Source organism: Pogoniulus pusillus, chromosome 25 (genome assembly GCF_015220805.1).
Source record: "Pogoniulus pusillus isolate bPogPus1 chromosome 25, bPogPus1.pri, whole genome shotgun sequence".
NCBI classification, from domain to species: domain Eukaryota; kingdom Metazoa; phylum Chordata; class Aves; order Piciformes; family Lybiidae; genus Pogoniulus; species Pogoniulus pusillus.
This window is the reverse complement of record NC_087288.1, coordinates 1,286,171-1,303,398: the sequence shown is the minus strand read 5'-3', so window position 1 is coordinate 1,303,398 and position 17,228 is coordinate 1,286,171. Positions and strand designations below refer to the sequence as shown.

The 17,228-nt window shown below is 46.5% G+C and overlaps 1 protein-coding gene across 13 annotated transcripts in view; it reads right to left on the bottom strand.

Moving 5' to 3' along the window:
• Positions 1–17,228, bottom strand: part of ADGRB3 (adhesion G protein-coupled receptor B3) — a 444,111-nt gene that overhangs the window by 262,469 nt on the left and 164,414 nt on the right. For 10 of the 13 annotated variants that reach the window (XM_064164125.1, XM_064164131.1, XM_064164132.1 and 7 more), the window contains 3 exons: positions 7,587–7,697; positions 4,974–5,003; positions 274–435 (listed from right to left, as the gene is read on the bottom strand). In XM_064164125.1, coding sequence (XP_064020195.1) covers positions 274–435; positions 4,974–5,003; positions 7,587–7,697 — 303 coding nt within the window. The remainder of the gene's footprint in view (positions 1–273; positions 436–4,973; positions 5,004–7,586; positions 7,698–17,228) is intronic. The other 3 variants (XM_064164129.1, XM_064164135.1, XM_064164134.1) reach the window with 2 other exon arrangements.

The following is a 17,228-nucleotide window of genomic DNA, read 5'->3' as shown; positions in this document are numbered from 1 at the left end:
TATGAACCTGTTAGAGGAAAAAAAAACCCAACCAACAATCACAAAGGTACTTCTGTTCCACAGAGACTGCCTGCTCTGGGAGTAAATCTAAGACACTTCTCTGCTCTAACTGAAACTCCCTCCTGCAATCCACGTCAAAAAAGCATCATGAATCAGGACAAAATTCATCACAACAACAACATTGTCAAATTCTTAGCATTACAGACAGTTCAAAAAGAAGAAAATAATAAAATATATACATCCACAATGTTATGTATTGGCTGCTAACACTACCTGGACAGAGGGCAGTGTTATTGCAAACCCTTGATTCTCTTAAGGGGCCGCTGCAGTGTGTCCCGTAAGGTGATACACAAGTTCTGGTTCGCACCTGCGACCCTTGACCACAAGTAACTGAACAGGTACTCCACTGGGCCCACTCTTCCACACCAGATTCACCTGTATTCAAGACAACAAAGAGAGATGAATATAGAGGTGAGTATTGATGAGACATCTTCCAGCCCGAGCTCCTCGTGGGCTGCTCTCCTCGGTCAGAAGGAGCGCGCCGAAAGCAAGACTGAAACGCTGATGGAGGAAAAAGGCAGGTGACGGAGGAAAAAGGCAGGTGATGGAGGAAAAAGGCAGGTGACGGAGGAAAAAGGCAGGTGACGGAGGAAAAAGGCAGGTGACGGAGGAAAAAGGCAGGTGACGGAGGAAAAAGGCAGGTGACGGAGGAAAAAGGCAGGTGACGGAGGAAAAAGGCAGGTGACGGAGGAAAAAGGCAGGTGATGGAGGAAAAAGGCAGGTGACGGAGGAAAAAGGCAGGTGACGGAGGAAAAAGGCAGGTGATGGAGGAAAAAGGCAGGTGACGGAGGAAAAAGGCAGGTGACGGAGGAAAAAGGCAGGTGATGGAGGAAAAAGGCAGGTGACGGAGGAAAAAGGCAGGTGATGGAGGAAAAAGGCAGGTGATGGAGGAAAAAGGCAGGTGATGGAGGAAAAAGGCAGGTGACGGAGGAAAAAGGCAGCTGATGGAGGAAAAAGGCAGCTGATGGAGGAAAAAGGCAGCTGATGGAGGAAAAAGGCAGCTGATGGAGGAAAAAGGCAGCTGTGGAAATGGGCAATGGAGAGAAAAAAACAAACCATCAAGACAGCTACAAGGCTGCAGTTGCACAAGGCTTGGCAGAGGGAAACACTGTGGTGGCCAAGCACATTTACTGCCCTTGGACACTTCTGAAGCCAAGGCTACCCTCGGGATGCTCCAAGAGCAGACAACTCTTTTGTTACAGGGAAGCAAAGGATTTACAATGACAGAACAGAATCAGAGAATGGTTCAGGTTGGAAGGGACCTCAAAGCTCAGCCAGTTCCAACCCCCCTGCCATAGGCAGGGACACCTCCCACTAGAACAGGTCACTCAAGACCTCATCCAACCTGGCCTTGGACATCTCCCTGGGTGACCTATACCAGTGTCTCACCACCCTCACTCTAAAGAGCCCTTTCCTAACATCCAGTTCCAATCTGCCTTCTGCCATTTCAAACCCATTCCTCCTCATCCTGTCATCACAAGACCCTGTCAATAGTCCCTCCCCAGCCCTCCTGTAGTCCCCTTCAGATACTTTATACCTTTGGTATTTATACTGAGCACTCTAGAAGTAGTGTAAGGAACTCTACCCAGTAAGGGTGGCCCCAAACCAAGCCTCTAAGACCTTCTTCTTCTCCAGCACCCATTTTCTTCACTGGAGGAGATCTTCTGCAGCCTGCATTTGAGAGAACCTCCCTGCCAAAGGGATGTACTTTGCTGCCCACGTTTTAACCTAACTGCTGCTAGGATGGGGACTTTGATCACTGACTGCTCAGACCTGCTCCTTGCTTTTGACCTCCTGGCTGCATGCAGAGCATCCTGCTCTGTTCTCAGCTGTCAGCTGTGATTTAGTAACCCCCTCCATGGGAGCAGCTCCTCTCTGTCATCACTGGGACATAGCACATTGGATTATCTCTGGGGTTTTTTTTTGGGAGCAAGTAGTGCATAAAGTCTTCTTGCATGCATGTTCAGGAAACAATGCTTACATTCAGTCTCCATGAACAGCCAGATCCACAATTCTGGAATGCTTTTCCCTAAAGCATTCATGCTTTAGAAAAGCTACACCCCCTGAGTAAAAGCAAATGCAAAGATCATGTGAACAGACCTCACTGAGCAGCCTGAGTAAATAAATGTGGATTTCTGTTTGCCTCATTAGAAAACAGCATCAAATGTCCTCATCTGCACCTCCTGATTCTGAACTCTAAGAACTAAAACAAAAAATTAAAATAGGACTTTTCTGCTTTAAAATCAGAGCCCTGATACAACCAGGTTGGATCAGACCTTGCTTCATTAAACAAAGAGGGACAAGGAATCTTTCCAGCAGACAGAGACTGGTGTTGGAATGGGCTGCCCAGGGAGGTGGTGGAGTCTGTGTGGCTGGAGGTGTTAAAGCCAAGCCTGGCTGGGGCACTTAGTGCCATGGTCTGGTTGATTGGCCAGGGCTGGGTGCTAGGTTGGGCTGGCTGAGCTTGGAGCTCTCTCCCAACCTGCTTGGTTCTATGATTCAAGGTCCCTTCCAGCCCAAATCATTCTAGGAATCTATGAACCGTCAGCCTTCGAAAGCTGGCTTAAAATACCACTGCTCTCAATATACCTCTTTCTGACCTTCCAAATATTGATGACCATCTGCCAACCAGGAAGCTCCTGGTGCAACTTTCCAAGACAGCTTGAAGTTACAGACTACTTCTTGGAGCTGTGCTTTCACAGCAAGCATCTGTCCAAGCTCTGGTTGTTTGGGATTGGGGTTTTTTGTTTTGCATTCCAGAGGCCCAAGCATGAAAACCTTTGCCAAATGCTTGTCTCTGCTCGTCCTCCAAGAAGCAATTCTAAGGTTATTCAGTGCTGGAAGTAAAATTAAAAGTGCTTCTCATTCAGTAACGAGATAGAAGCCTTTGTAATTAGCACACCAATCCTCTTGCTTCTAAAACTGAGCAGAGTTCTAAGCACTTCTATGGCCAAGGACAAAATGAGGAGGTTTGTGCCCACACAGAAATTCACCCCGGGTGTTTTTTTGTTGGAATTTTGCTTGTTAGGTGAAAGAAGCCAATGAGAAACTGAGAAGCTGATTATTGCTTTGATGATTGTTCTAACGTGAATACAGCATTGTGATTAGGTTTTTGCAGGGCTTAGGTTGGGGTTAGATGATGTCTTGTGGTAAAGACAGCTAATACACAGGGAGACCTCACCAGCTGTGGAGTATGCATACCTTCATTGAATGGTTTCAGTTGGAAGGGAACTTAAAGCTCATCCAATTCCAAGCCCCTGTCATAGGTAGAGACCTCCCACTAGAATGGGTTGCTCAAGGCCTCATCCAGCCTGGCCTTGAACACCTCCAGGAATGGAGCATCCACAACCTCCCTGGGCAACCTGTCTGACCCTCACTGTAAAGAATCTAATCTCCAGTCTCAATCTCCCCTCCTCCAGCTTCAATCCATTCCCTCTCATCCTATCAGTTCAAGTCACTCCCCAGCTTTCTTGTAGCTCACTTCAGGCATTGGCAGTTTGCTCTAAGCTCTCCCTGGAGCCTTCTCTTCTCCAGGCTGAACAGCCCCAACTCTCTGCCCATTCCCATAGGGGAGGTTCTCCAGCCCTCAGATCATCCTCATGGCCTCCTGAGGGCAGAATCCCCTCCCTCATCCTGGACTCTAAGCCTGTACAGAGCAGAGCAAAGGGGCAGAATCCCCTCCCTCATCCTGGACTCTAAGCCTGTACAGAGCAGAGCAGAGGGGCAGAATCCCCTCCCTCATCCTGGACTCTAAGCCTGTACAGAGCAGAGCAAAGGGGCAGAATCCCCTCCCTCATCCTGGACTCTAAGCCTGTACAGAGCAGAGCAGAGGGGCAGAATCCCCTCCCTCATCCTGGACTCTAAGCCTGTACAGAGCAGAGCAAAGGGGCAGAATCCCCTCCCTCATCCTGGACTCTAAGCCCTATGTACAGGGCAAAAACCCTTCGTCTGCCTGTGGGGTTTCAGAGCTGGCTTTTACTGCACGTTTGAAGTTTGACTTTGTTAAGATGGTTCAGATGAAAGGTTAAACAGTAGGAAAAAGTGAAAGCTGTGTTTCTCCAGACATTCCTCATTATGTAAAGCAGCCAGAGATAAACTGGGTGTAAATTATCCATTACCCAACACAGCCACGGTGACAGCGCCGAGCTCATCAAACACAGAAATGAACTATTACTAATTTATCATTTCAGATGCCTCCAAGTGATAAACCCCTAACTCTTGGAATGTGAAAAATAGCAGGAAGATGCCACTAAGAAGCAGATTAGTACTGAGTGGATATTGGAATGAATATTAATTGCTAGAAGCTGTGAGCATATATGGACTGTCCATTCACAACAGGCACAACCTAGCAGTAGCCTTTCAAATCCATCTAGCATAAGCAGTTTAAACATTGGCTTGGGCAGGATCCTCCATGTTAATAGAAGGCAGGGTGCAAAAAAACCAAAGGGGCAACTAAAGATCTTGATCTTGCCTATTTGCTTCCTTGTTTTTGCACAGTGGCATCCTGGCAATCTGTAATGTTGGCAGAGTTGTTTTTCTGGGGTTCATTTGATTTGAAATCATTCTCCCAGCCATCTCATGCTGCAGTTAACCACTCTGAACTGAGGCAAACAAAGGCTCCTTCATTTATGGCAGAGCAAACCTAGATTGCCTACAGAGTGAGCAAAGACATTTTCTGCTGCTTTATTTATCTCTTGGTCTAGTTTTTTTTCTCCCTCTTGGCTGAAAATTTCACCAAGGCTACATTTTCTTTTCCTTCTAGAACTACATTTTTATATCTCTCATCCTAAACCTACCATCCCCAATTAACTCCTGGCAAGCTACCAAGTCCTCTTTCTCCCCTGCTGCTCAACACATAGGAGGAAACAGAACTTACTGTAGGGAAGGGCCTCATTGGTATGTGCAACACTTACCTGGGTTATACTCTCTAAATCCCACAACACCTAAGGGAAGGATCAGTCCAGACACAGAAAAAAAATGACAAATATAGGACAATAAATTATTCACACAATTTTTGGGGGTGTTTTTTTTAAGGATAAAATGTTTTACTGCCTCCCATCACTCACAAATGCAGAGGAAAAATAAAATGCATATTTTAATACCACATTTTAAAAACTTTTCCACTCCCAGCCCAAGATAATAAGCACATTGGTGGATTAAGTCCATTATTCTCACAGTATTAATACACCTTTGGTTGTTTTCTTTGCTCTGTTCCTTTCCCTCTGCCTTTTTCAAGCATACAAACATTTGGTAGCACTTTTCAACATCTGTTTGATTATTACATAAAATAAAAACATGAAAAAGGCTTTAAAACCCCCCAAAACCCAAAGAAACCTCCTAAACTCAGTATCCATCTGCTTTAAAGACTTAGTACATGAGCAAATTCATGAGACACAGAGGTTAGAAGAAAACCTTAGGAATCAATTTAAGGAGGCAGCACATCAATTATACCACAAGGAAACAAATGCAGTAGAGGTGAAGAAAAAGATGCAATGAGCACTATGAAGGAAAACCAAAATGAAGAAGAGATGGAAATTAGTTATGTCCAAATAAAAGGACAGAGTATCACTTAAAAATAAAAGGTGTTAACCTGCTGGCATGTAAAACATGGATCTCCTCAAAGCTGGCCATGGGAACTGATCTGCTTTGCTGCTGCAGCTCAGATGTTTGCAGAACAGGACCTCCAGGCCCAAGCCTACAGCTTCTGGAATGTTAATCTCTCGCCCCACACACAGAGTCTAGCAGAAGGGGATGGGGTAAGGGCTGCATTTCTAATGCAGTGCTCACTGCAAGGCATGCCTAGGAATTGCCAAATGCAAGTTTTAGCTGCTAACAGGGAAGGCCTAGGGATTTATATGAGGAAATAGATCACCTAACTGATTTCTTTTGGGGAGTAATTGTATGAATTCAAGAAGCAGCATAAAAGCAAAAGTGTTATTCTAAGTAGTAAGCAATTAGGAGTCTAAGCCTGAGCTAGCTATGTAAGTAGTAAGTTCTACTTGCCTAAACAGGAACTACATGGAGACCAAGAGGGTTCCAGGCTCCCTTCTTCCACTTGCCTACTGTGCTATCAGCTGGGAGTCAGCCATAAAAGTAGTCCTAGAGATTAATAGGAAGGAAAGAGATCAATTCCCTCCCCCCCCCCCCGCTTTCTAAATCCTTTACCAAACAGCTCCACACCGATTGGGCTCTACATGCATTTACACCACTTAACATATTGATTTCTGCAAATCTGTTAAGTCAAGCACCCTACTGCTAAGGAAGTCAACATGCAACATCACTAGAAGCAACTAGAGCTCTTTGACTGAAGTGAACAGAAACTGCAAGCATTATGTAGGCCAATGCAGGCATACTGGCTAGGTTAGTAACTATGGAATACAGAGGCAGTTGTTTCAAATCCATACAACAGTTATGGGCCAGAAGATTTTCCAACCCATATAATCATTATGGGGCAGAAGATTTTCCAACCCATACAACAGTCATGGGGCAGGAGATCTTCCAATCCATACAATAGCTATAGGGCAGGAGATCTTCCAACCCATACAATAGCTATGGGGCAGGAGATCTTCCAATCCACACAACAGCTATGGGGCAGGAGATCTTCCAACCCATACAATAGCTATGGGGAGAAGACTTGCAATGAAGAAATTTGCTAGGATGTGAGTGTGCAGGGAAGTGCTGAAGAGCCAGATTTTACCAACAGGTACAGAGAGCATCACTGCTGCCAAGAACTGGGGAGCAGATTTGGTGTATGGGAGCTGAATTCAACTCCTCCCTGGAATTTCAGCACTGACCTCAAAGGCAGCTCTGGTGACTGTTGGTAAACAGGACCCTTTATCTATTTTTATTTTAAGCACTTCAGCTCTAGGTTTGCAACATCACTTTGGTACCTTTATCTAAAAAAGATGAAGTCACTTCCAGCAGAAACAGCAAATATGCTTTAGATGAAAACCTGTCAGATAATTTGCACATCCAATTAAAAACTACTCACAGCCAATTTCATTTAGCAATTAGGAATCTGGAAACTCCAGAAGAGAGCCTTGTGCTGGGCCAAAGATAGCAAACGCTGCAGAGATGCGCATTAAAGTCTCCCTAGTAATGAATTAATTGGATAAATACCTAAAGCTGGGATTAGATCTGAGTCTCTTTCTAAAGAAAGCCTGTCCTTAACATCTCTGAAGAGGAAAATGACTGCCACACTCCTGTGTCACAGGAAGCTGCCCTGTGCCTTGCACACGGGAGACTGCTTGGGCTACTGCAGGGATCGATGCTCACATGAAGCCATCCAACATCTATTCGCAGCGCACATTTGATTTGCTGTCACCTGCCTCATTCTCAGCTACTTTATTTATGGACTTTAACTGGTGGGATTAAAAAACAACAAAAAAGAATAATAATAAATACATGATTGAAAAAAAGTCTCAGCTTAGAAACTGACAAATACGCAGCAAAAGGTCATGGAAACATGCAGTGGTTTTGCTAGAAGTAACGACAGTAAATAGAAACAAATGTAACTGATGTATTACCAGTTTGTGCCATAAATTTAGCAGCATCAGCTTGCTCCTGAGGGACCCTTTTCTCATGAACAGATCGAGGTCGCTGACTTTTAATTGTATGATCTCCCATCATTCCAAATTCTAAAGACAGAATAAAGGTTGATGAAAGCTTTTGTGTGTAGACATTTCTCAACAGTCACATACTGTCTCATGCAAGCTGTTCCTGGACCTACCTGGAAGGTGCTGGTTAAGAGGCAGGCAAATGATCATGACAGTTAACATCAACTTTCAATTGGCTACCCTCAGCTTGTTGCTTTCAATCTCTGTCTGCAGATTTTCCACCACCACTTTATTGTTACCAACCAACATTCCACGTAGAGACAGAGACTATAAATCAGCTGGTGGATGACACAGGGAGAGGGGGAAAAGAAACCAAACCCAAAACCCACCACCAAGTCTTGAAATGCAGATGTTTTACCCCTGGATTTGGGGATTGCTGAAATGCAGATATTTTATTCCTACATTTTGGGATTGCTGAAGTGCAAACATTTTATTCCCGGGTTTTGGGATTGCTGAAATGCAAACATTTTATTCCTAGATTTTGGGATTGCTGAAATACAAACATTTTATTCCCAGATTTTGGGATTGTTAAAATGCAGATACTTTATTCCTGAGTTTTGGGACTGTTGAAATGCAAACATTTTATTCCTAGGTTTTGGGATTGTTAAAATGCAAACATTTTATTCCTGGGCTTTGGGATTGCTGAAATAGAATAACAGAATCAACCAGGTTGGAAGAGACCTCCAAGATCATCCAGTTTATTCCTAGATTTTGGGATTGCTAAAATGTAGGTATTTTATTCCTAGATTTTGGGATTGCTGAAATGCAAACATTTTATTCCTAGATTTTGGGATTGCTGAAATGCAAACATTTTATTCCTAGATTTTGGGATTGCTGAAATGCAAACATTTTATTCCTAGATTTTGGGATTGCTGAAATGCAGATACTTTATTCCTGGGGTTTAGGATTGTTGAAATGCAAGCATTTTATTCCTAGATTTTAGGATTACTGAAATGCAGATAATTTTATTCTTGGGTTTTGGGACTGCTGAAATACAATCAACCAGGTTGGAAGATCATCCAGTTTATTCCTAGATTTTGGGATTGCTGAAATGTAGGTATTGTATTCCTGGATTCTAGGATCAGTGCAAACCCACATGACAAAAAGAGGGTGAGAGGGTTAGGCAGCATTGTTCTAGGGCAGAGCACCTTCAGCAGACAGAAGTCACCTGTGGCAGTGCACAGGAATTAGTATTAACCCATTCACTGCTTCACTTCCAGGCTGGAGCCAGCTGAATAAGGGCCTGTGAGCAGCTTCCTTCCTGAAACCTCTCACTTAGGATGATCACAGGACGTTAGGGATTGGGAGGGACTGCTGGAGGATTTTGAGTCCAACCTCCCTGCCAGGGCAGGAGATCAGAGGTTTTATGTCACAAGTCCCCACTGAACTTAGTAAGGAAATCCATGGATTTTAATAGGCAAATCTAGCTAAACCAGGAAAATCTGCCCCAAAAAATAATGACATCAGCACCACAGAGCATGGGAGACAAGACATTTTCATGAGGGTGTCTAGTGACAGGGAGGTTGTCCTGGGAATTGGCTGAGGTGATGCTCAACAGGGTGACCTGAGCCAGTCGAGGATGCTCCTGTTGACTGCAGCGGGCATTGGACTGAGTGACCTTTGGAGGTCCCTTACAACTCAGACCCCTCTAGGTTGACAGGACAAGAGGAATGATTTGAAGGTGAGGCTGAGCAGGGTTAGACTGGAGCTCAAGGAGAACTTCTTCAGTCAGACTCTGGAACAGGCTGCTCAGGGAAGCTGTGGATACCTCCTACCTGGGGGGTATTCAAGGTCAGGCTGAATGGGGCCATGGCAGGGAAGCTGGAGTAGATGAGCTCTGAGGTGCCTTCCAACCTGAGCTCTTCTCTGACTCTCTGAACCACAACCAGGTGCAGTCAGTGGCGAGGCAGAAGGCGTCTGAAGCACTGGGGATGGAAGCATTCAAAACCTCCTTTCTGCTGGAGGTTATCTTGCAAATGCAAACTGCAAGTGAGTGCCCCAAGTCATAAAGCCATCAAGACCACCAGACCTCCCTTCCTGCCTCCAAAGATGCCCCCAAACCAAATTCTGTAAGGTGGAAATGCTACCAAGAAGCATTATTTGCAAACACACTGCTTTGAGAAATCATTTAACATATTTCAGTTTCTGTTTAAAGACACAATAAAAGGTAGATATACTTTTAAAGGGTCAAAAAGCAGAGGGAGCTTTGCTTCCTTTCCAGCTTATTAATACAGTTCACTAAATTAGTGCCTCTTTTGGTAAATATTCATTAAGGACACCATTTAAAAAGATAAATTCCCTTATTCAGTTGAGGACAGCAATGAGGTTTGCATTCCAAAGAGAGTACTTGCAAAATAAATCAATAAAAGAAACCTATTTTGAGAACTGAACACTTGACACTTTGAATACATCTCAGAAACACAGATAAAAGATACTTGAATACATACATATATATATATGTAATATATATCACACAGAACAGCTTAGGCTGATAGGGACCTCAGAAATCATCTACTGCAATCCCTCCAATGGGCAGGGACAACTAAACTTGGCTGCTCAAAGCCTCATCCAGCCTGGTCTGGAACATCCCCAGGCAGGAGGCAGCCACAGCCTCTTTGGGCAGCCTGTGCCAGACTCTCACCACCCTCACACTCAACAACTTCTTCCTCAGCTCCAGTCCAACCCTATGGATGTGTAGGTGTGCTAGAAAATGTCATGCCTAGGCTTATACTCTTTCTACAGCTCCTTCAGTCTTTATTTTTCTCTTTATCCTTTATTCTCTGCCTTTTTATTCTCTTTTTACCCTCTTCCTATATAATTTAGGGTTTCCAATCAATACTCTCAAGCAAACTAAGACCAGAATTTTCACAAGGTGGGGCAGAGATGATCCTTTAAGCTGCAGTTCAGATCATGGTGAAGGACAGGAGGCTTTACTTGGTTTGTTTTCCTTGAAGAGGCTGTGAAAGCAAGAGAAAGCTGGGGAGGAACTTCTTACACGGGCTTGGAGTGATTAGAAGGAGAGGGAATGGGTTGAAGCTTGAGGAGGGCAGATTGAGACTGAAGAGTAGGAAGAAAGTCTTCACAGTGAGGGTGATGAGCACTGGCACAGGCTACCCAGGGAGGTGTTCAAGGCCAGGTTGGATGAGGAATTAACCTGTGCTGGTGGGAGGCGTCCCTGCCTATGGCAGGAGGTTGGAACTGGCTGAGCTTTGAGGTCCCTTCCACCCCAAAGCATTCTGTGAATCTGTGAAGCTCCAAATGAAACTCGCTGCGAGTTTGCTGCCTGCCCACCAAGCCCTGCAGAGGCCATGGCACCATTGCTACAGAGGACTTCATTCTATTGTTTCATCTCCAAAGAGAGTGCAGGAAAGAGGAGACCTTTGCTAGAAGGAGGATTTCCAGAGGCATACAGGGTGGAAGTAAAGCCTCTGGGGTTCCTCAATCCTCCAACATGCCAGGATGGGCGCAGGACAGGGACCTCTGATGAGCAGGCAAAGGGAGATGAGTGCTGAGGGCTGCAGTTTACTCGTGACTAACTCCAAGCATGGAAAACACAAATTACTGATGCAGGATCTCCTCCTGCCTCAACTTAGCCTCTTTTTTTTTGTGTCACTTAAGCACGAAGACATTTTTAATTTACACCTTCCACTCACATCAACTCTTGCTGATGGTCTTTGAGAGGCACTTTTCAACTCAGCTCTGATACATGAAGCATTTATATAGCAAATACATAAACAGAGATTAAAGGTTTTGTAACAGAGATGGGGGGGAAGGTTTCTTTGTGAAGTCTGCCCAAAGAGAAGAAGGGAAGCAGACTTCTGCAGCACTCTGACTTTTGTCTTCAGCTGAAGTATTTCACCAAGCCCCACGCGAGGACAGCACCGGTGACAGGGGACGAAGCCTGTGCTGGCATGGGGGAGGATGTTGAAGGCTCATTAAAATTCAGGCCTCAACAGGAAAGAAAAATTAAAAGGGCCAAATACATTTCTGTAATGGGCTCAGAAGTGTCCAGGTTCTGCCTATGAGTACAAACAGTACTCTCAGAACTGCTCAGTCTAAGCAGCTCAGCAGCCATGCATTTTGATGAAGCACTTCAGAATGAAGTCTCTTCGGTGACTGCCACAGCTTACAAGAAATGCTAAAGAGAATAAAACTTCCCTCCATGCTCAGGTCCCCAGCTAAAGGATGAATGCAGATGAACCAATTATGCATTTTTCCCCCCTCAATATTCCACTTTCTGGGCTGGGAAAGCATTTCAACCCTTGGATCTGGCACAGCAGTTTTAAGGAGCTGGTTGTGTGGGAAAGGGGACAGGAACCTTCTTTCCCGAGGCACAGAGGGTCCTACAAGGGCAAGTCAATGGGACTGGAGACCTCAAGTCTGGGATACAATAATGGATGCTTGAGTTGGGATTCAGAGTAAAGGAGTTTTTGGTCACTCTCACTCGTCTTGCCTAGTCCTTGCAGCTGACAACCAGGTTTTCTAACCCAGCAGGTATTTTCATGGGCATCAGTTTCTGAGCAGAATTCTTTGGTGATGACTTCCCCAGGTTTCTGTCTGGGGAAGCTGGACAGTTGTAGAATCAAAGAATGGCTTAGGGCAGAAGGGACCTCAGAGATCATCCACTGCAGCCTCCTTGCCATGGCACAAGGCCTTGACCACCTCCATGGAAGAGGCATCCACAACCTCCCTGGACAATCTGCTCCAGTCTCACCACCCTCACACTGCAGAACTTCTTCCGCAGCTCCACTCTAACCCTGCTCTGCTTCAGCTCCAAACCATTCCCCCTTGGCCTGTCTCTAGACTCCCTCAGGACAAGTGCCCCTGCAGCCTTCCTGCAGGATCCCTCCAGGCCCTGGCAGGTAGCTCTGAGGTCTCCCTGGAGCTTTCTCCAGTCCTTCTTTGCTTTTACCTCAAATCTTAATTTTAACCAAACTGCTTCATTAAACAGAGAGCAATGAATCTTTCCAGCAGTAGACAGGGACCTGGTCTGACCCTGCAACAGGTTACCCAGGGAGATCAAGGATGTTCCCTCCCTGGAGGTGTCCCAGACCAGGCTGATGTGTCCCTGGGCAGCCTACTCTAGTTGGAGGTGTCCCTGCTGCCCTCAGAGAGGTTGGCCAAGATGACCTTTGAGGGTCCCTTCCAACCCAATGCAATCTGTGAAGGTGGGATTCCAGAAATCACCACCAAGATGGCTCTGAGTCAGGCCTGGAGTGATGAAAAGGGTTGCAATGCTTTTCGCTGCGTTACTAATCCTATAATCTACCTGCAGGAGAGGAACACTCATCAGTGGCTCCCAGTGCAAACCCAAACAGCACCAGGAGGACCCTCGACCGGATGTCTTGAAGCAGCCTGTGACTGACAACAGATCACAGCACAATGCAAACAGTTCTGGTGGCATATCTGAGCTCTGGGGAGCTGATCAAAGAGCTGATCCTGCTGCTAGCAGTCCCCTGGCAGCAGCGGCAGCGCAAGAGGTTGGTTACTCCTCCTCTCCTCAGCTGGAACACAACAGCTCAACACCCAGATCGATCAGTACTCGGATCACAGTCTTTTAGCAATGACTATACCTTGAGATGGATGTGATTTATCATTTCATTTAACACACAACTCTGAAGCATGCCATGGACTTCCCTTCTGGGAGTGAAAGAAAAAGCCCCAAACCAGAACATCTCAAATCCTAAAGCCAAGCATTAGTTACAAGCAACTCTTATCCGTAACCCCATTGGCTTTACCTTCATTTTTATGTCATTTTATGTTAAGTTTACGGGGAGTTTTATTCTTATTGAGTAACCTTTTTAGCTGTGTTAAGAAGTGAGAGTCCTGCAGGCAGTGTAGGTGTGCTTTTTTAGGAGAGGAGAGGAGAGAGGTGCCGTGTGCTGTCTGTAGGGATAAAGAAGAAAACACAAAACAGCTGTTAACAGTTTCAAAATGCAAAGGCAGGAAGGACTGAGCAACACCACAAGAGCCCCAGCAGCTTGGCAGGGCTCCACTCACCAACACCTAACCTGTTCTTTTTTAACTTTTAAGAAGTGGACAAGCATTAAAGGCACAGATTTTATGCCTGGGTTGTTTAATGGTATTTGTAAGCCTGCTGCCTACCCATCCTAGCCACCATAAACCATGCAGCTCTCTTTCTTATGCCTGTTTTTATGTCACATTTCATGGGGCCTTCACAGGGCAAAGGTACTCATCTGGCTAGAGGTGCAGCATCGACTAAGAGCTGTGCTGGTGGTGCCACAGGACTGGCTGGCATTAATTTAAGAGGCCTTTTCAGCACACTGGTTGGCAGCAACAGTGGGAGTCAACTGCTGGACTAAAGGAAAGGGATTCTGAGACCTTTGTGGTTACCCCTTCAGGGCATGTGAAATGCAAAGGGATCTCTGAGAGCTGCTGAGCATCCTCAGCTCCAACTGAACGGCTGGGAAGGTGAGCTAGAGAGCAGCTTCCTGAAGGCTGAGCAGAACCTTCACGGCAAGAAGAGGTTTCCCCAAAGGGACTATTTTCTTCTCTCATCTACACCACTGCAGCAGAGTAGTTGATAGCACACAGCAGGGCAAGAGAGGGGATTCTGCCCCTTGGCTCTGCTGAGACTCCACCTTGAATCCTGCCTCCAGTACTGCTGTTCTCAGCAGCAGGAGGACACAGAGCTGCTGGAATGAGGCCAGAGGAGGCCACAAAGATGCTGCCAGGGCTGGAGCAGCTCTGCTGTGAGCACAGGCTGAGGGAGCTGGGGGGGTGCAGCCTGCAGAGGAGAAGGCTCCAGGGGCACCTCAGAGCTGCCTGCAGTGCCTGAAGGGATCCTGCAGGAAGGCTGCAGAGGGACTTGTGCTGAGGGGGTCTGAGCCAGGCCAAGGGGGAATGGTTTGGAGCGGAGGAAGAAGTTGTTGAGTATGAGGGTGGTGAGAGTCTGGCACAGGCTGCCCAGGAAGGCTGTGGCTGCCTCCTCCCTGGGAGTGTTCAAAGCCAGGCTGGATGAGGCCTTGGGAAACCAACTGTAGCTGAGAGCCACCCCTGACCGTGACAGAGAGGCTCCAGCAGATGCTCTGCGAGGTCCATTGTAAGCTAAGCCATTCTAGGATCCTACCCACTCCTGAGCTGGAAACAGCCAAATGGATTTATTCAGTGACTTGTGCCTATGAAGCGAATACGAAAGGGCTTGCAGCCAGAAGATGCAGCGATGGAAACTGCCTCAGGTGCAGCAGCACAGCACCCTCTGTGCCAACCTGAAATGGTGCAAAATGCTGATGCAAGGCTCAGGAGAATGGCGAGGAGCAGCTGCAGAGAGGGAAAGGAAGAGAGCCCTAGAAACAAAGAACTAGTTGGTTTGTTTGGATGGAGCTATTCACCCATTCCCACCGACCTGACTAATTCCAGACTCCCAGGAGCTGGAGCAAGCTTCCTGCACGTTGCATTTCTCTGCACCCGTTCTACAGCTTCTCCCACAAAGACAGGGGTTAAATATGCAGCAGCAGCAGCGCCTGAGGTCTCTCCTCGCACTTGTGGCTGGGCAGTTACAATCGCTTCTGGGCACTAGATGGCAGAGTCTGTGCTGACTTAAGGCACAATTCGGAACAGAACTGAGACACGAGGGCTGCTGCTCTCTCACTGGGAAATGATCTCTTTTAGATATATAATTATTTAATTACATGTAAAGGATCGAGAGGTTGAGCTGGTTTGGAGTGTTTTGGGTTTGTGTGTGTGCATGGCTTGGCTTTGTTTGGGGTTTTTAGTTCTTGCGTAGGGCTGGAGAGCAAAAATCACACCACCACCAAGCAAAGCTGTACATTACAAAACGCCGACACCCAAACAGAACCAAGCCACACCACATCTGCAGCTGTTGGGGTTTTTCCCTCCTTTACAGCAAACCCTGTGAGAAGAAAAAGCAGCACACCCCAGGAGCGCTGCCTCTGCCTCCCCGCTGGCTGCTGCAGCGCTGCCGGGCTGCGGCCAGGGCTCACAAGGCAGCGCTTGTTCTCCAGCGCTGCGCTGGCAGGACGCAGAGCCTCAGGGCTCCTCTGCAGGACAGACTTAAGCCATGGCTTGCTATGGGAACCCCTGAAAATGATATTTCCTCACCAGGCAGGCAAGTTGCCAAAATGGCAACATAGCTATTAGCTGAATTAGATCTCCATGGGAACTTCTTCTTAGGGAATGTGGAAAACGCTCTCCAAACAGTCTCTGCCTACTTCCTACGTAAATCCTGGACCCATACAAAGTCCTTTTTGGGCTCTCCAAAACAGTATAGAAGAGCTTTGACTGGTTGCAAACTGAATGGAGTAATTTCTTTCATTAGAGTGAATTAAGATCTGAACTAAGCTATATTCATGAAGACAGAGAGAAAGATACCCTATGCCTCGTGAAAACATGGAGAGGGTTTTAATGGGAGGTGAAACATGGAAGGGAAAAGGATTTGGGAAGAAATATGGAAGGAAGGTAAAAGGATTTGTGTTGTAGTAGGAAAGGAAAAAAAAAGGATTTGGGTTGAAATAAGGAAGGAAAAAGGATTTGGGATGAAAGAAGGAAAAAGGGATTTAGGTTAAAAGAAGGGAAAGAGGATTTGGGTTGAAATAGGGAGGGAAAAAAAGAATTGTCAGGAAGGAAGGAAAAAAGAAGTGGGTTGAAAGAAGGGGGGAAGAAAAAGGATTTGGGCTGAAATACGGAAGAAAGGAAAATAATTTGGGTTGAAATATGGAAGGAAGGAAAAGGATTTGTGTTGAAATATGGGAAGCAATAATATTTATGTGGCAATATAGAAGGCAGGAGTATTAATACTAACAAAGTGCCTTTTGCTGTCAGAATGGACTCTCTTGGCTTCCAGCAGGCAACAGAAAAAGCTAACACTTGTAGAAAATGAGGTACTAGATCTCCTTTCACATCTCTGCTCAGACCTCACCTCCAGTCCTGCCTCTGGTTCTGCTGGCCCCAGCAGAAGGAGGGCACAGAGCTGCTGGAGTGAGGGCAGAGGAGGCCACAAAGATGCTGCCAGGGCTGGAGCAGCTCTGCTGTGAGCACAGGCTGAGGGAGCTGGGGGGGTGCAGCCTGCAGAGGAGAAGGCTCCAGGGGCACCTCAGAGCTGCCTGCAGTGCCTGAAGGGATCCTGCAGGAAGGCTGCAGAGGGACTTGTGCTGAGGGGGTCTGAGCCAGGCCAAGGGCAATGGTTTGGAGCTGAGGCAGGGCAGGGTTAGAGTGGAGCTGAAGCAGAGATTGTTGAATGTGAGGGTGGTGAGAGCCTGGCACAGGCTGCCCAGGGAGGCTGTGGCTGCCTCCTGCCTGGGGATGTTCAAGGTCAGCTGGGATGAGTCCTTGAGCAGCCAAATCTAGTCAAGAGGTGTCCCTGCTCATGGTGGGAGGTTGGAGATGATCTCTGAGGTCCCTGCCAATCCAAGCCATTCTAAGATTCCATGACCTCGTCCCCTCTATCCCCCCAGTCCAAGGCCAGGCTGGATGAGACCTTGAGGAACCTGGGCTAGTGGAGTTTCCCTGCCTATAAGAGGGGGGTTGGAACTGGATGATCTTTAAGGTGCCCTCTAACCCAAGCTATTATGT